This window comes from Pseudophryne corroboree, chromosome 7 (assembly GCF_028390025.1).
Source record: "Pseudophryne corroboree isolate aPseCor3 chromosome 7, aPseCor3.hap2, whole genome shotgun sequence".
NCBI lineage: Eukaryota > Metazoa > Chordata > Amphibia > Anura > Myobatrachidae > Pseudophryne > Pseudophryne corroboree.
Window position 1 is genome coordinate 320,297,630 of NC_086450.1, and position 20,023 is coordinate 320,317,652.

Here is a 20,023-nt window from a genome sequence, read left to right on the forward strand (position 1 = left end):
ATCCACGCAACTAAAGGGGATTCATGTTTACACATGGTTCCCCTTTCCCCGAATGCCGGGACCCCCCGTGACTTCTGTCACTGAAGGTCCCGCCAGCCAATCAGGGAGCGCGACATCATGGCTGTGCGCTCCTAGGCTGTTAATCAGGAGGAGTGCACTGACTAGAATGGAGCTTAGCGCAGCTCCATTCTACCCAATGATGGGAACTTTGCAGTCTGCGGTAAACCACAAAGTTAATTGGGGCAACCCACAAGAGTGACCCCAGTTAACCTCGCAGTTTACCGCAGACCGCAAAGTTCCCATCATTGGGTAGAATGGAGGAGCGCTCTCCCACAGATAAGCATGCACGGTTCTCACTGATCCGTGCATGACTATCCAAACACGCCAGGAAAAAGCAGGTCTATTTTTTTGCTGCTTTTTTTACGACGTCTATGCTTTACCTGCAGTGTTTGGCTATTGTCAGCAGAGATTAAGAATACAAATTCTTAGTAAAATTACCGTGTTGTATGAACAAACAGCCGCGTTTGACCGATGGTCTATTCATTCGTATTTCTGACCTCTGCTGTGAAAAACATTACGAATAGCCCCCAACACTGCCGAGATTTGTGCTTAGTAAATTCCCGTGTTGACACTTTGGAAAAAAAAGCAAACTCGGACAAAATCGGGACTTTAGTAAATAGACCCACAGTGGTCAATTATGACCTCTAGCGTCAGTCAGTGACGCCGGCTGCAGCAGGCACCCACACAGCCCATGGCGCCTGCTGCAGCCGGGAACAGGGGGATAGGAGTAGCGGCTCTTGCCACGGCAAAAAGCCTGTTTGCCCGTGGCAAGAGCTGCTACTGGGTTAGAGTGAGGCTGCAGGAAGGAGGGTTAGGGTTATGCACTAAGCGGGGAGGGTTAGTGCTATGCTTTACTGCACTCATTCCCAACCACGGTCCTCAAGGCACACCAACAGTGCATGTTTTAGTGATATCCAGGCTGCAGCACAGATGGTTAAATCAAAATAACTGAGCTACTAATTAAGTCACCTGTGCTGCAGCCTGGATATCACTAAAACATGCACTGTTAGTGTGCCTCGAGGACCGTGGTTGGGAATGCCTGCTTTACTGCATTATAGTTTTTATGATATTAACATCACACTGGAGTTTTTTCAAAGAACAGTAGCCATTATAGTATTTTATCCAGAGCATTTAGCTATAGTTTCATAAGAGGTTAACCCACAAGTAACATGGAATTACAATTACTGTCTCGGGAGCAGATTTCTTTTTGGTGAAAACTAGATTTCTCTTACGTCCTAGAGGATACTGGGGTCCACATTAGTACCATGGGGTATAGATGGCTCCACTAGGAGCCTTGGGCACTTTAAGAAATCAATAGTGTGCACTGGCTCCTCCCTATATGCCCCTCCTACCAGACTCAGTTTAGAAAATGTGCCCGGAGGAGCCGATCATGCTTAGGGAAGCTCCTGAAGAGTTTTCTGCATTTATTTTCTGTTTGTTGTTTCTCGGCGGATTGGCACCAGACTGCCTGCTTCGTGGGACTTAGGGGGAAGAACGGCCCAACTTCCTAAAGAGTTAATGGTCCGCTGACAGGACACTGAGCTCATTCGCAAGCCCCACCATGCCGAGCGTACCCTCCAGCAGCACTCCGCCACCCCTAATAGAGCCAGAAGATAGAAGACTGGTGAGTACAGCGCCGGCGTCCCGGTTAGCGGGTCGCCGGCGGGAATGGCGGCACAAGGGTAGGAGCGCAGCTTCGAGTGCAGGCTGCGCTCCAGGGGGCTCAGAGGACATACACAGACGTGTGTCCTGCTGTGAGGGGTGCGCTGAGCCACCAATGCATACCAACACTGGCTATCATACCTAACAAGGGTTTTAACCCTATGTTAGGCATAAAAATTACCTAAGGCCAGTATAAAAAAGCGGGAAGCTGAGCACCATTAAAGGGCGGAGCTTCACTATGAGCGAATCCAGCAGCTCACTAGTGCCATTTTTCCTCTGCAGCTTATACTGACAGGAATCACAGGAAAGCGCAGCTCCTCCACAAAGACTCCATGTCTCCTCAGCGGTACCAGGGGGTCTTAGAAGGGGGGGGGGGGAGTGTTGTAGTATACTAAGCCCTATTAAGGGGCTTAGTGTGGCGACCCAGCTAAGTTTTACTTGGCTACAAGGGTGCTGTGTGGCTGGCTCCAATTTCTGTGTCTCCCTGAGGGCTCTGTGTGGGTTAAACTGTGTTTTCACCTTCTGTCTGTGGGTGTGTGTGTGTGTCCCTTCACGTTACCATGTCTAGGGACTGTGTTTCCTGCACAGCTGAGTGTCTTTCCTTCCCCGGAGACTCACTACCCTGTACTCAGGATAGTGCACATTTTCAGACTAGTGGGGCAGAACCCCCATGGTTAGCTTCCATTAAAGGGATGACATCTAATATTTCTACTAAATTATCCCATAATGAGAAAGAGACGCAATTCTTAAGAACCCCCGTCATTCTCTCAAACCCCCGTCATTTGCTCACAAAAGCGTACTCTGGCCCAGCTCATGTAGGATGATACTGATGACGATATATCAAATCCAGAGGAGGGTGAAGTGGATGCGAGTGTGGGGATGCGGTCCTGTCACAAGGAATACAGGCCATGATAGAGGCTATCAGAGATGTCCTGCACATTCCTGACAAGACGGCGGAGATAGAGGAGGAATTTTATTTTTATGTAAAAAAGAAATCCTCAGCTACTTTTCCTGCATCAAAGGAATTGAATGCCCTGTTTGAAGAAACTTGGGCTAACCCTGACAAAAAATTTCAGATCCCTAAAAGATTAATTACATCCTTTCCCTTACCTCTGGAAGATAGAAAGAAATGGGAAAACCCGACGATTGTGGACGCATCGGTATCTAGGTTGTCACGTAAGATAATCTTACCTGTTCCTGGGGCAGCATCCTTAAAGGACACAGCTGACCGCAAGATAGAGAACACTCTCAAATCGTTATACACTGCTGCTGGGGTGGCCCAGAGACCCACTATTGCTTGCGCATGGATCACTAAAGCCATTGCAAAATGGTCAGGTAACCTAACTGATGGATTGGATACCTTACCCAGGGGGGAGATAGTTTTACACAAGAGTGACCCCAATTAACCTCGCAGTTTACCGCAGACCGCAAAGTTCCCATCATTGGGTAGAATGGAGAAGCGCTCTCCCACAGATAAGCATACATGGATCTCACTGATCCGTGCATGACTATCCAAACACGCCAGGAAAAAGCAGGTCTATTTTTTTGCTGCTTTTTTTTACGACGTCTATGCTTTACCTGCAGTGTTTGGCTGTTGTCAGCAGAGATTAAGAAAACAAATTCTTAGTAAAATTACCGTGTTGTATGAACAAACAGCCGCGATTGACCGATGGTCTATTCATTCGTATTTCTGACCTCTGCTGTGAAAAACATTACGAATAGCCCCCAACACTGCCGAGATTTGTGCTTAGTAAATTCCCGTGTTGACACTTTGAAAAAAAAAGCAAACTCGGACAAAATCGGGACTTTAGTAAATAGACCCACAGTGGTCAATTATGACCTCTAGCGTCAGTCAGTGACGCCGGCTGCAGCAGGCACCCACACAGCCCACGGCGCCTGCTGCAGCCGGGGACAGGGGGTTAGGAGTAGCGGCTCTTGCCACGGCAAAAAGCCTGTTTGCCCGTGGCAAGAGCTGCTACTGGGTTAGAGTGAGGCTGCAGGAAGGAGGGTTAGGGTTATGCACTAAGCGGGGAGGGTTAGTGCTATGCTTTACTGCATTATGGGGGTAATTCCAAGTTGATCGCAGCAGGAATTTTTTTAGCAGTTGGGCAAAACCATGTGCACTGCAGGGGAGGCAGATATAACATGTGCAGAGAGAGTTAGATTTGGGTGTGGTGAGTTCAGTCTGCAATCTAATTTGCAGTGTAAAAATAAAGCAGCCAGTATTTACCCTGCACAGAATTAAAATAACCCACCCAAATCTAACTCTTTCTGCACGTTATATCTGCCTCCCCTGCAGTGCACATGGTTTTGCCCAATTGCTATCAAAAATCCTGCTGCGATCAACTTGGAATTACCCCCTATACTTTTTATGATATTAACATCACACTGGAGTTTTTTCAAAGAACAGTAGCCATTATAGTATTTTATCCAGAGCATTTAGCTATAGTTTCATAAGAGGTTATCCCACAAGTAACATGGAATTACAATTACTGTCTCGGGAGCAGATTTCTTTTTGGTGAAAACTAGATTTCTCTTACGTTCTAGAGGATACTGGGGTCCACATTAGTACCATGGGGCATAGATGGGTCCACTAGGAGCCTTGGGCACTTTAAGAAATCAATAGTGTGCACAGGCTCCTCCCTCTATGCCCCTCCTACCAGACTCAGTTTATAAAATGTGCCCGGAGGAGCCGATCACGCTTAGGGAAGCTCCTGAAGAGTGCCTGCTTCGTGGGACTTAGGGGGGAGAACGGCCCAACTTCCTAAAGAGTTAATGGTCCGCTGACAGGACACTGAGCTCATTCGCAAGCCCCACCACGCCGAGCGTATCATCCAGCAGCACTCCGCCACCCCTAATAGAGCCAGAAGATAGAAGACTGGTGAGTACAGCGCCGGCGTCCCGGTTAGCGGGTCGCCGGCGGTAATGGCGGCGCAAGGGTAGGAGTGCAGCTTCGAGTACAGGCTGCGCTCCAGGGGGCTCAGAGGACATACACAGACGTGTGTCCTGCTGTGAGGGGTGCGCTGAGCCACCAATGCATACCAACACTGGCTATCATACCTAACAAGGGTTTTAACCCTATGTTAGGCATAAAAATTACCTAAGGCCAGTATAAAAAAGCGGGAAGCCGAGCACCATTAAAGGGCGGAGCTTCACTATGAGCGGATCCAGCAGCTCACTAGTGCCATTTTTCCTCTGCAGCTTATACTGACAGGAATCACAGGGAAGCGCAGCTCCTCCACAAAGACTCCATGTCTCCTCAGCGGTACCAGGGGGTCTTAGAAGGGGGGGGGAGTGTTGTAGTATACTAAGCCCTATTAAGGGGCTTAGTGTGGCGACCCAGCTAAGTTTTACTTGGCTTCAAGGGTGCTGTGTGGCTGGCTCCAATTTCTGTGTCTCCCTGAGGGCTCTGTGTGGGTTAAACTGTGTGTTCAAGGCTGAACCTGAACCTTACCTCTGGAAGATAGATGGGAAAACCCGACGATTGTGGACGCATCGGTATCTAGGTTGTCATGTAAGATAATCTTACCTGTTCCTGGGGCAGCATCCTTAAAGGACACAGCTGACCGCAAGATAGAGAACACTCTCAAATCGTTATACACTGCTGCTGGGGTGGCCCAGAGACCCACTATTGCTTGCGCATGGATCACTAAAGCCATTGGAAAATGGTCAGGTAACCTAACTGATGGATTGGATACCTTACCCAGGGGGGGAGATAGTTTTACTCCTGCAGCATATTTAAGACTCTGCTAACTTTATGGTGGAGGCCATAAAGGAAATTCATTTTGCTCAACGCATGCACCACTGCCATGACAGTGTCAGCACACAGGGGCTTGTGGCTACGCCAGTGGACTGCGGATGCGGATTCCAGGAAAAGCGTGGAAAACCTACCATTCACAGATGAGGCTCTTTTTGGAGATGAACTTGATAAGTGGCTATCCAAGGCTATGGTGGGTAAGTCTACGTACCTTCCTTCCACAGCACCCCCAGCTAGGAAAACCTATTCTGCTCCTACTCTGCAGTCCTTTCGGACAGCAAAATTAAAAGGCAAATCCAAAGGTTTCTTCTACAGCCTTCAAATGTAATAGAGGTAAACCCAGAAAACCAGCAGCTGCAGGTTCTCAGAAACAGACCTCCGGGTCTGCTTCCTCAAAGCCTTCAACATGACGGTGGTCCACACTGCCTAAAAGACAGGCAGGTGGGAGCTCGTTTACGTTATTTCGGTCACATTTGGGCAACATCTTGCCAGGATTCCTGGGTCACAGACCTTATCACCCAGGGAAACAGACTGGAGTTTCATGAACTCCCACTTCACAGATTCTTCAAATCAGGCTTACCAGCTTCTCCGGAAGCAAGTATGACTTTACAGGCAGCTATTCAAAAACTGGTACAGACTCAGTTCATTGTCCCAGTTCCACTTCAACTACAAAACAAGGGTTATTACTCCAACCTTTTTGTGGTACCAAAACCAGACAGTTCCATTTTAAACCTCAAATCACTGAACCAGTACTTAAGGGTGTTCAAGTTCAAGATGGAGTCTCTGAGAGCTGTGATCTCAGGTCTGTAGGAGGGGGAATTCCTGGTGTCTCTGGACATCAAGGATGCATACCTTCATATTCTGATTTGGCCGCCTCATCAGGCTTATCTAAGGTTTGCACTACTGGACTGTGTCGAAGTCAAAAATATTACATAAAAAGAACATACAAACTACACACATTATGAGTCGCTATACTTGCAAATACGCGCAGCGAGCTCAGCAAATATGGTAACACACGCATTTACACGGACATGCCACAGAGATGGATTCGACACTTATTTCATACAGTACATAATTATAATAATATCAAGCGCCAGACATCATGATGATTTAAAATTATATAATGAAGTAATGTCATGTATGTGTATTATTTGAATGAAGCCAGATACACCTGTCTTATTTGGTATTTAAGCAACCAGATTAATGTGTAGATTCATTTGATACATGTTATTAAGTTGTACGACATTGCAACAAATAGTTATGATTAAATGTATGAAATGTAAAATCACTTTTATTAGAACAATAGATATTCCAAACAGGTAGTGGACAGGAAGCTCAGGCCAGCCCCTTTGGATGTCTTCAAGGCTGAACCTGTGGAGCATATACAAATAGACTAGTGACTCATCATGAATGAGAAAGTCCCCTCCCCCAAAAACTAGATAACACATTGCTGATCACACAGGAGGCAGTTGTTGTTTTGTATCAGACGATGATGGAGTGCCTGCATGATTTTACAGAGAGAGAGTGATATGGAGAGACGAATTTATGTGAGAAAGATAATGGTATTGTATGCTGGCCTGTAACTGTATGTAACTGTATGTATTAACTGCTTACAGTGTGAGTTGTAACCATGTAATTATGTGTATACTGTACATTGTAATATATTGAATCCATATCCTTTTAATACCAAATATATACATCAATGAGCTTTGGAACTCAGATAATGTGTGGGTGTATTGTTTTCTCTAATGGGATGCAGTGTTTTGCTATGTATAGCGCATATTCATGGCACATGGTAATATGAGGTGCAGGCGTTTACAATATATATTAGAGCGGGCATTTTAAATATTTTTAAGGAAACAATTTGGCATTCACAACTGTCACTACCAGTTTCAGGCCCTGCCATTTGGCCTCTCCACGGCACCGAGGGTATTTACCAAGGTAATGGCAGAGATGATGTTTCTCTTTCGCAAGCAGGGAGTGATCATAATACCGTACCTGGACGACCAGATAAAAGCGCCATCCAGGGAGAGGTTGTTGGACAGCATTGCCCTCTCAACCCAACTACTTCAAGATCACGGATGGATTCTGAACCTACCAAAATCCCACCTGGAACCAACACGGAGGCTTCCATTTCTGGGAATGATACTGGATACGGAGGAATAGAAAGTATTCCTTCCATTGGAAAAGGCATTGGTAATCCAGTCGATGGCACGGGATGTCTTAAAACCAGCCCGGATATCGCTGCATCTATGCATTCACCTTCTGGGGAAGATGGTCGCCTCTTACGAGGCTCTGCAGTATGGAAGGTTTCATGCGAGACTCCTCCAGCTGGATCTGCTGGACAGATGGTTCGTATCGCATCTTCACATGCACCAGAGGATACGTCTATCACCAAAAGCCAGGATTTCTCTTCGGTGGTGGCTTCAGACTTCTCACCTGACCGAGGGTCGAAGGTTTGGGATTCAAAATTGGGTTCTGCTAACCACAGAGGTTGGGGAGCAGTCACACAGGGGGAACAATTCCAAGGAAAATGATCAAGTCAGGAAACCATTTTTCCGATCAACATTCTGGAACTAAGGGCCATATACAACGCCATGCTACTAGCATTGCATCTTCTTCAAAATCACGCCATTCAGGTTCAGTCGGACAATGTGACGGCAGTACGTACATAAACCGACAGGGCGGAACGAAGAGCAGAGCAGCAATGTCAGAGGTAACAAGAATTCTCTTCTGGGCAGAAAGACATGCGGTGGCGCTGTCGGCAATCTTCATTCCGGGAGTAGACAACTGGAAAGCGTACTTCCTCAGCAGACACGACCTCCACCCGGGAGAGTGGGGCCTTCACCCGCAGGTGTTTGAGTCCTTAACACGTCGGTGGGGAATTCCACAAATAGACATGATGGCCGTTCGTGTCAACAAGAAGCTAAAGCGGTATTGTTCTAGGTCGAGGGACCTGCAATCAGTGGCGGTGGATGCTCTGGTGACTCCATGGGTCTACCAAATGGTTTATGTGTTTCCACCTCTTCCACTGATCCCAAGAATTCTCAAAAGAATAAAAAGGGAAAGGTTCAAGCAATTCTCATTGCTCCGAATTGGCCAAGAAGGGACTGGTATGCTGATCTACTGAAGTTGCTCCTAGAGGACCCGTGGCCTCTACCTCTTTGAGAGGATCTTCTACAACAGGGGCTGTTTGTCTATCAAGACTTACCATGGCTATGTTTGACGGCATGGAAGTTGAGCATTAAATTTTAGCCCGGAAAGGCATTCCGAACAAGGTTATTCCAACCCTGATTCAAGCCAGGAAAGGGGTAATGTGACGTCTAAACATTACCACCGTATTTGGAAAAAATATGTCTTGTGGTGTGAAAACAGGAAATTTCCTGCAGTGAAATTTCAACTGGGATGTTTTCTCCTTTTTCTACAGTCGGGTGTGGATGTGGGCCTAAGTTTGGGCTCCTTGAATGTCCAGATTTCGGCCTTATCCATTTTCTTACAGAAACAATTGGCTTCCCTCCCTGAGGTTCAGACGTTCTTAAAGGGGGTTCTGCACATCCAACCGCCCTTTGTGCCTCCCACGGCACCTTGGGATCTGAACGTGGTGTTGCAGTTCCTACAATCGGAATGGTTTGAGCCTTTACAGGAGGTTGACATAAAGTTTCTTACGTGGAAGACTGTTACACTATTGGCCTTAGCTTCTGCAAGGCGTTTGCCCGAACTGGGGGTGTTGTCTCACAATAGCCCCTATTTGATTTTTCATGAATATAGAGCTGAACTCAGAACTCGTCAGCAATATCTTCCTAAGGTGGTGTCTACGTTTCATATCAATCAACCTATTGTGGGTCCGGTGCTTACTGACACCTCTGCTACCTCAAAGTCCATGGATGTTGTGAGGGCTTTGAAGATCTTAGTGAAGCGGACAGCTCGTCACAGGAAATCTGACTCGCTGTTTGTTCTCTATGATCCCAAGAAAATTGGGTGTCCTGCTACTTTAAAGCAGTCTATTGCTCGCTGGATAAGGCTTACTATCCAGCATGCTTATTCATCGGCAGGATTGCCGGTTCCTAAAGTACAAGCCCACTCTACTAGGTCGGTGGGTTCTTCTTGGGCGGCTGCCCGGGTTGTCTCGGCTTTACAACTCTGCCGAGCAGCTACTTGGTCGGGTTCGGACACGTTTGCTAAGTTCTACAAGTTTGATACTTTGGCCTCTGAGGACCTTCAGTTTGGACAATCAGTTCTGCAGGAACTTCAGCACTCTCCCACCTGGTTTGGGAGCTTTGGTACATCCCATGGTACTAACGTGGACCCCAGTATCCTTTAGGACGTAAATCCTTTTCTCGTAGTCCGTAGAGGATACTGGGTGCCCGCCCAGTGCTTCGTTTTTCCTGCACTATTACTTTGTTAAGTAATGTTGATGGTTTAGCTGTTGCTGTTCCTGTTCAAGTTGGTTAGTGTGGCTTTCCTCTTATCTGTGTGTTCTGGTTCGAATCTCACCACTGTTCTGTTACATCCTTCCCCAGGATATGTCCTTCTCCTCAGGCACAGTTTCTAGAATGAGTCTGGTAGGAGGGGCATAGAGGGAGGAGCCAGTGCACACTATTGATTTCTTTAAGTACCCAAGGCTCCTAGTGGACCCATCTATACCCCATGGTACTAATGTGGACCCCAGTATCTTCTACGGACTACGAGAAAAGGATTTACCGAAAGGTAATTAAAATCCTATTTCCAGTTAGGAAAGTAGTGTTCATAATTTCATATATGGGACCACAGAACAGTCTCTGTGTCAGCATTATGGAAATGACATGTAAGTCTTCGCACTGAAATGCCATTCTGGAAGTTCTCATTAATGATGATATAATCAGGAATGACATTCCTATGCTCTTTGATACATATCCCGGGCCATCTGGACAGAGATTGTCCTTGCCATTTAGTCAAGTGACCTGCAGCAGAAGCGGACCAGCATCTTGCAGGCACAGTGAACTGACATTGGCTGTGCGGGGCACATTGGGAAGAAGGGGGTAAAGCAAAATGGTCACCATCGATGGATAACATCGATGGTCAGTGACCATCCCTAGCACTACCCCTAGGCAATGAGCATTCCCTAGGCAGCGAGCATTCCCCGTGGCAACGAGCATGGATCCCAGAGCATAAAACCCCTGGGAACAAGTATGACACAACATGTAAAACCCCTGGCAACGCGCATGAAAACCCTGGCAACGCGCAGGTAAAAATATCTAAACTGGCACTGTGGGGGAATACCTAGCACTGTGGGGGCATATCTGGCACTATGAGGGCATATCTGGCACTGTGGGGGCATGTGTATCTGGAAATGTGGGGGTATATCTGGCAATGTGGGGGAATATGTGTATCTGGCACGGTGGGGGCATATCTAGCACTGTGGGGCATGTGTATTTGGCAATGTGGGGGCATATCTGGCACTGTGGGGGAATATGTGTATGTGGCACGGTGGGGGTATATCTGGCACTGTGGGGGCATCCAAACAGAAAGAAAAAATTCTTTTGCTGCGCCTGTGTATAATGATCTATTATAAATAAATATAAATTGAACCTGGATCTTATGGCGTGGGGAAACACGTTCGCCTCTATAAGGAGATGTGCAGTACTCCTATAGGGTTAATAGAATTATAGAATAAAAATAGAGGCACTCATGAAAAACACACACCAAAATGTCACAGGTTCAGTGTCAGCCAAGGAATAAATCAAAAAGTATAAAATATATATATTTATTAATAATGATATAAGAATACTATTTCATAATGGATAATTCACAATTAATATTCCTTATGATTTTAGCATGATTTATAAGATACAGAGGTTTAAAAATTACATGGATTATCTGAATCTTGATAGTATATTAATATACTTAAGAAATCACTGAACCGTACAATTCAAAAAATATATGTATCAGAATGTTGCTGTCTCTTTTAGAAACACTGTTACCACAGCTGCAGGACGTGATTTATGAGTATGTCACATTGACTGCACGTATTATTGATAGTCAACAAAGATTGATATGTGAAATACCTCTCCACAAGGGCTGGTGAACCCGAGCGTCCCCGGGTGAGTCCAAAAGTTGCCCTGTAGATAAAAAAGCTGGAGGGTACGTTGGATGTCTGAATCTGTCAGCCGACAGCACGGTTTGTTTGATTTCCTTACTTGTTCCACCTTGCAAGTGCTGTGCAGGTAATGGTGAGCAGCAGATGTATAGCTGCTGGATCGGGTGGTATCTTAAACCCGGGTGTATATGTGCGTTCCTTCCAAGCTACCTGGACGTGCACCGTCCGCCGGTAGAGACCGCGGTGGAATCGCTGGAGATGATTGCTGTATCCGTGCGGCGTCTGTAGCTGATCGTGTGGCCACGTAGAGAGCCATCCACGGCTGCTGTTGGTAAGGCCGGATAAGGTGGCTGTGGCCTGAATGCGTCCTGGATACAGGTGTTCAGTGATTTCCAAAAAAGGGGAGGAGTCCTGACGCGTTTCGTCACGTGACCCGTGACTTTTTCAAAGTCGATATTTGTATACAGTATATTCTTTGTTTGGCAATGTTTGGCAAATAAACAAAAGCCAAGCTTCCTTGCTCCTACAGAGCATTGTCTGGTGTAATAAAAAATGGAGTAAACCCTGTACTTTGCTACGGGTGTAGTATGTTATGCCGGCTGTCGGGATCCCAACCGCCGGCATGCCGGCAGCGGGCGAGTGCAAAGGAGCCCCTTGTGGGCTTGCTGCGCTCACCATGCTGTGCGCCACGCTATTTATTCTCCCTCCAGTGGGTCGTGGACCCCCCAAGAGGGAGAATAGTTGTCAGTATGCCGGCTGTCGGGATTCCGGCACCGGTATACTGAGCGCCGGGATCCCGACAGCGGCATATCAAATGCCTCCCCTTTATTTATTTATTTATTTACAGTTATTTATATAGCGCACATATTCCGCAGCACTTTACTTTTGCTACCATTACATAAAGAAAACCATGGCCCTCATTCCGAGTTGATCGCTCGCAAGGCGAATGTAGCAGAGTTACACACGCTAAGCCGCCGCCTACTGGGAGTGAATCTTAGCTTCTTAAATGTGCGACCGATGTATGCGCAATATTGCGATTACAAACGAGTTAGCAGTTTTTGAGTAGCTTCAGACTTACTCTGCCTGTGCGATCAGTTCAGTGCTTTTCGGTCCTGGCTGACGTCATAAACACACCCAGCGTTCGCCCAGGCACACCCACCGTTTCCCCGGCCACTCCTGCGTTTTCTCCGGAAACGGTAGCGTTTCCAGCCACACGCCCCTAAAACGCCGTGCATCCGCCCAGTAACACCCATTTCCTGTCAATCACAATGCGAACGTCGGAGCGATGAAAAAGCCGTGAGTAAACTTACTTTCTTCATAGTAAAGTTACTTGGCGCAGTCGCAGTGCGAACATTGCGCATGCGCACTAAGAGAATTCTCACTGCGATGCGATGAAAATCTACGAGCGAAAAACTCGGAATGAGGGCCCATGTCCTCAAAGTATTACAATAATGTCATAATTTGAACGAAATGAAAAATTTATGGTATGAAAAGGAATAATTATTTGATTTAATAATTTACTTTTTAACTTTCAATTAAATATTCAAAATCGAAGTAAATAAAAAACTTTTACTCGCATTATGGGGGTTATTCAGACCTGATCGCTGCTGTGCGTTTTCGGACAGCAGTCATCGGGTATAAACTGCGCATGCGCCGGCGCCGCAAAGCGCCGGCGTGAAGCCCCTGTCAGCGCCGGGGAGCGCCGGACTGCGATGGGATGGACGACGAAAGCTATCGCACCGGCGATCACAAGAAGATTGACAGGAGGAGGCCGTTTGTGGGAGTCAACTGACCGTTTCCAGGGAGTGTCCGTGAAAACACAGGCGTGTCCAAGCGTTTGAAGAGGAGGGTTCCTCACGTCAGCTCCGGGCCGGATCATCGCAGTGGCTGAGTAAGTCCTGAGCTGTGCAGAAACTGCACAAACTTTTGTTTGTGCAGCTCTATGCACAAACGATCGCACCCCTGCACAACGACTACCCCCTATAGGCGGCGACTACCTGATCGCAGGGATGCAAAAAATGCACCCTAGCGATCAGGTCTGAATTAGGCTCAATGTCCTTTTCAAACTAATTATGCAATCAGAATGCAGAAGAGAACATTGCAATTAGGCATATTTTCAACACTGACTATGGGGGTCATTCCGAGTTGATCGTAGCTGTGCTAAGTTTAGCACAGCTACGATCATTCACACTGACATGTGGGAGGACGCCCAGCACAGGGCTAGTCCGCCCCGCATGTCAGTTCCGCCCCCCCTGTCCCCCGCAGAAGTGCAAAGGCATCGCACAGCGGCGATGCCTTTGCACTTCAAGAGTAGCTCCCGACCAGCGGCTGCGTGTGACGTCACGCAGCCACCGCGGACCGCCCCCCCCAACGGTCCAGCCTGCATTGGCCGGACCGCGCCCCCAAAACAGCGACTTAACTCCGCCGTCCAGCCCCCCCGCCCAGCGACCACCTCTGTCTCAGAGGCGATTGCTAGGCAACGACGGCTGCCATGCACCGGCGCCCTGAGGCGCCAGCGCATGCGCAGTTTAGACGCCGATCGCTGCGCTGCAAGAAACTGCAGCGAGCGATTGGGTCGGAATGACCCCCTATGTCATTTAATCTGAACACTTGGGTCAGGAGTAGCAAGGGAGATGCAAGATTTAAAGAGAATTAATTAAAACAATATCCTTTTCCCAGTGAGACTGCATTCTTCCCAGAATTATTTCTTGCCAGGCTGAAGACAGACGGTAATAATATGCATTAAAATGAAACAGATTCTCTGTGATAGATGTCAGTCATGAGTCAGAAAGAGACAAGGGAAAGACAGGTGCACTACATCATTCCACAAGGGGGATCCACACTGTGCTGCCTGGAAGATTACATTTGCATCCAAATGAAAGCTTTATCCCACAACTCGCTTAGTCATTCTGGCTCTTTGTCGACATTTATACATTGTTCCCTCAGGATAACACTTGGTTACAGCAAAGTATAGAAAATGTGGGGCTAGTAACTTAGGATCAATGTCATGTGGTATCCCATCTAATAATAAGAGAACTCTTCAAAGAAGTAATTAATCCCCACTCTGTGAGAGTCAAGCATTACCGCTGCTTCAAACTGCATATACACCAAAAGAGGCTCTATATATATATATATATATATATATATATATATAAAAGTAGCATTTGCCTACAGCTTCGCTCACGTGGATGTCTGTTATTGCTCAACTGAACTAATTTGACAAAGACAGTAGTGGCATTTAATATTGTGATGTAATTTATCTTTATATTGTACACATTGATCACAAAATTTCTTTGTAAACAATATTTGCAGTATTTTCTTCAGGGATTAAAACAACAAGATGCTTGGGGCTACTAACTCATTAGCAAGCCACGTAAAGTTGCCCATGGGAGAAGCAGTTGGTCTTGAGATCTACACCTGCAGCCCTGACTGTTTACCCCCTTTACTTGTTGATCACAGACGCTTACAGCAAACTGCAGGCGCTTGACTTGAAAAGGAAAATTGTTGGGGATAAAGGGGTATTCTTGGTATAAACACAGTCTCACCTGCACCACATCCCGTTAAAATCTCTGCCTCAGTCAGGTTGCTCTGCAGAGCAGTTACTTTAAGTCGGATTCCATTGCATAACTCGGGCAGAGTTGAAGCATGATCGGAACACAAACTTTCAGTGCGCAGAGTGTCAAGCGTGTGTTTTCTTTCATTTATTGATCCTCTGCCTGATGTCTCATCGAGATCATACTCTACATACCTCAGTTTCTTTCTGAGGTCACTAAGCTATACAATGGTAAAAATGTGATCCCAATTAATCCAGTACTTTTGTTGTGATGCAGGAACGAACAGAAAAACAGACACAAAAGCATACGTACCTAAAAGGTGTCAGGATCCTCACCATCGGGATGCCGTTGTTGGTCTTCTGACCATCGGTATCCCAAGCGCCGGGATCCCAATACCATCCCATACAACACACATCCCTTAAAGTTTTATTGTATTTATACTTAGATTTCTATAGAGTATGAATAGAAGGCTTCAACATTACTTAGATAGCTGCAAATTCAACCCTCACTCTATTCTTCCTATCCACTGGGCCCCCTATCACTATGTATGCAAACTCTAAAAGTGGAGGCGTTTCCCATAGCAACCAATAAGATCATATATATAATTTTCTATCATGTACTAGATAAATGACAAGTTGAATGTGATTGGTTGGTATGGGAATTACTCCCACTTTATGTTTTAGAAGTTTTATTAAATCCAACCCAGCTTTCTGCATGATAAAATTCTCATTCTATGTGGCTCCAGATATTCTCTGCAGTGGAAAGTTTAAAATGTTTTTTTCTTTTCCTTGAAGGCATTTATGGCTTATGCAGGCTTTATGAAATCATACACAAAAGTACTCGCTAGAACAGATTTTTTTTTATTACTACCACCAGTAATACAGATGTGGTTCTTGCAAGTAGTATACAGTATACAGTAGTCCCTAAGAAACCTATAAATTTCTATCCAGTACCCGCAAAGCATTCTGTACATTTTCTAGAAGTGCTTCTGTGATCTTTCTTTCAATTTATAGATGTGGTCTCTCATATGAAATTTAGACTTAAATTAAGAACAGAATACAGTATGTATGTGTATAAATATCGGGACTTATATTGGTAACTGGTAGTAAGAAGCGCTGCTGTGTTGTTAACTATCTCTTATAACCTACAAGCAGCATTATACAGCAACAGGTGATTATCTACATTGTAATTGTAATTTACACAATTTACAGTAAATAGAAATCAAAGTTTATACAGCCACTAAACTATCAGGGTCTTTTGGATGTTTATTGGGACTGACAGACAGAAACCGCATCTAACTAGACTAAGGGGGTATCCAATAAGCCACGGTCAATTACCATGGCTATTTGTCTCACCAGGGGCTATGCAATTAGCCCCGATAAGACGGCGAGAGACGCAGCTTATTAGGGATTTTGTTTCACCTACCTCAGGCAGGCCAAACCAAATCCCCATAAACAGCTCCGTTTTCATCTGAAAATGGGGCTGTTTCTACCGAAAACACACAGGTTTCATTGAACTTGTGTGTTTTCGGGGGAACATTTATTATTTTATAGCCGACCAAATTGGATAGCCTGTAATAAAATACAAGTGAAACATCTGGAAAAATCGTGAAAATGGATGTTTTTCACGCCCAGGCTTGTTCTCAGGTAATTGGATAACCTGAGAAGAAGCACTGTATCAAACTTTCTATCGGGTGGAGAAGGTGCTCATAACAACTGAACAGCATTTACTTACCGTTTTATAGAATGTACTTGATAAATGCTAGCTAGAATTTGATTGGCTGCTATGGGCAATTTCTCCACTTGCGCATTTCTCTACTCTATAAAAGGTTTGACACATTTCCCCTTAATTATTCCTTTTAGTATTCAGGCTGTCAACCAAGTACTAAATCATTAGGAATTGACCACCAATATGTTAGATATTTTAGATGTAGCCAAGTTGGACATAGATAAATCATGCTTAGGTCAATAAGACCGCTCTTTATATCTCTAAATGAGTATCTTATGCTGATTCATCCTAATTTGACTTGCTAGAAAATACATATATATATATATATATATATATATATATATATATTCTACTTACCAGTTGTCTCTGCATTTGAAGGAAGACCTTTGCCAAAGATCAGATAAAGCTTCAGGTGAAAGTAGTCTCAGCTCAAACACCAAACTCATGAACATGTCTGTGGTCTAAGTAAGAAGGAAAACATGAGGTCAGTGAATGTTGCTGCTTCAAACTGAAAGATAGTAATTCTGCTGAAATTCATACCTGTGAAATGCAGTTTACTGCAGTGAGTGTCATAACTCTGAGGTGAAGGAAATGCTTTATGTACATTAGCAGAGGGAAGATTTATTGTGTACAGTAAGTCAAACATATCTACTGGAAATGTATTATTGCTACAGTTGGGCTTTTCAAAAATTAGTAAAATACACAGCGCAAATATACTGTTTGCTGCAACACATAAAATCAATCATATATCCGCTTTCCGTAGAATACCACAGTCAGACTGATGAAAGTTTATATCTGATTGGTGTGAGTTACAATGGGTTCTGCTTAGCAAATAAGCCTACATTGATGTTATTGTAGATCTCACCGTTAAATTATGTCATTCCACGGCCACACACTTCGTCTAATAGATGTGATCAGATGAGGCATCGCTGCTGTTTCCTTGGAAGCAGCAGCAATGCACTAGTATAGTAATATACCAATAAGTAGACAACTCCTGCATGCATTAGTGAACCACGCTGCGTCAGATCACCTGCAACACCATCAGACAGCTGTGTGACCCATTGGGTCACGCAAGCCGGACGCGGCAGTTCCTACAAAGAGAACAAGAAATCTCGGCCTTCTGACGGAGATCCTGGCCTCAGCATTCCCCCAAAACGGCAGCAACAGGCCTCCATTTTGGGAAATGAAGGCCATCACCCTCTACACCCCCAAAAGGCTACAGACTGTCAATCTCTTGATTTCTGCAGCCGTAGTGCTCCATCAATGCAGGACCCATACTGCACAATTCGCAGTACGGGTCTTGTGTGTCTTTGCATGTAATACACTTGCTTTTTGCCTCATACTGTCAATATTGTGATATCTATGCCCTCAACCCTCAGGTCCTATAAGATTATTACTGAGACTCTTGTGTAATACAATTTATGAGCCTAATTAATGGTTAGGATTCGCTATTTCTTTTGCATCCCCTCTCCATACATGTTGACTGTGGGGCTGTTGATTCTGGATCTGTAGCAAAGCAAAAAAAGGTGTAACTTTGCAAACCATTCTGCACTGAAGAAGGCAACGGAACTACTGGCGGTGCAGCCGGTGAAGTGTACGCTATGAGGGGCCATGTGACAGATGCTTAGGGCATTTGTGGCACACAGGGGGCATGTGGGGGAGACACTGGGGACATTTGGGGCACACAAGGGGAAATGTGGGTAAAACACTGTTGTGGATTGGGCACACTGGATGTAGTTATGTAACGCCGGGATCCTGAACACTTTAACGCTCGACAGCAGGGGCTATTCCCACTCGTGGGTGTCCACGACACCCATAGAGTGGGAATAGAACCTGTGGGGAGAGCAGCGAGCCACCAAGCCCACGGCGTGGTTTTGCCCAGGTATAAAGTTACACTTTTTTATGCTTTGCCTCCAAAGCTGAATCAGCCCATGACTCCTTATTTCCTGGCTCTATCACATACACTGTACTATTAATTGTTATATTTATGCTTCTGCCTCTCAGTATTATTTAGCCTTCCTTTCTATTCCACTATCACTTACTCGTATCTATTGATTGACTTTGTCTACTTACTGTCACATCTTCTGTGTGACACTGTACTAACTTTTGACTATTTAATTGTCTCTTTATGATCAACCCTCTCATGGATAGCCCTCTCTAACCCCTCCCCTCTTTCACCTATTTTACCCCCATTCCTCAGATTCTACCCTTTCCCCACCCTTTCCCCATCTCTTTCCCTTGACCCCAAATTCAACCTACCCCAATGCAACTGCAACTCTTCTCATCCACATCTCTCCACTTCTGTTCCTCCCCTTCTCATGTGCCCAGCAGAATGTCATGTAAGTCTGCAACAAGCTGACCCCCACCCATGTATTCATTATCTCTAACTTCCTGAATCTTCTTGCTGAAATGGAAACATGACTATCTCCTATTGACACCGGCTCTCCACTTGGGCTATCTTATGGGCACTACCTCCTTCTCCCACACCCCCAGACACAATGGCCATAATAGTAGTGCTGGTTGGGGCATAATTACCACCCCCACACCCCAACTTCATCTTACCTGCCCTTCTATGGCATCTATGCTGCCCTAACTCTGCTGCCCTAGCTGTTACATTCAATCTTCTGTTGTCCCCTCCCCATTCTCTTCTCCACGTTGTGTCCACCCATATTCCTTATAGATTGTAAATTCATACGATCAGTTACCTCTGTCCTTTGTCTTCGCTACATAATTATGCTGACTACTCACTGTAATTATGTATCTGTCTGAATGTACCTTCTGTGTTAGTATTTACTTATATGTCCCCCTCGTATAGGATCTATTTTTGTTTATCCCCTTGTACAGTGCTATGGAACCCTTGTGGCACCTTTTAAATAAAAGATGACGATGATGATGATAATATTAACAACAACAACAACAACAACAACAACGTTAATTGGTAGGATGATTTTCAGAGTAGGATTAATCACTAAAGTTTAAAATGAATTCTAAAACCATGCTTAAAGTGTCAGGCAGTTTAAACCATACCCAGCCCCAGCTCTTAAGACACATTAGATCTAATTCTCCTGAGAAGCTTCTCACTGCCGTGGTAACATTTTACAACACATAAAATGGTTTTTCGGTAAACAGACATTAACCTTGTAACATTTTTATGATCAGAGAAAGCGGTTTGCTGAGACTGATCCA

General features: G+C 45.3%; 1 protein-coding gene across 1 annotated transcript in view; it reads right to left on the reverse strand.

The window, feature by feature from the left end:
- Positions 1-20,023, reverse strand: part of LOC134944150 (vitellogenin-like) — a 162,132-nt gene that overhangs the window by 55,796 nt on the left and 86,313 nt on the right. Inside the window, exon 9 of the mRNA XM_063932731.1 lies at positions 17,195-17,298. Coding sequence (XP_063788801.1) covers positions 17,195-17,298 — 104 coding nt within the window. The remainder of the gene's footprint in view (positions 1-17,194; positions 17,299-20,023) is intronic.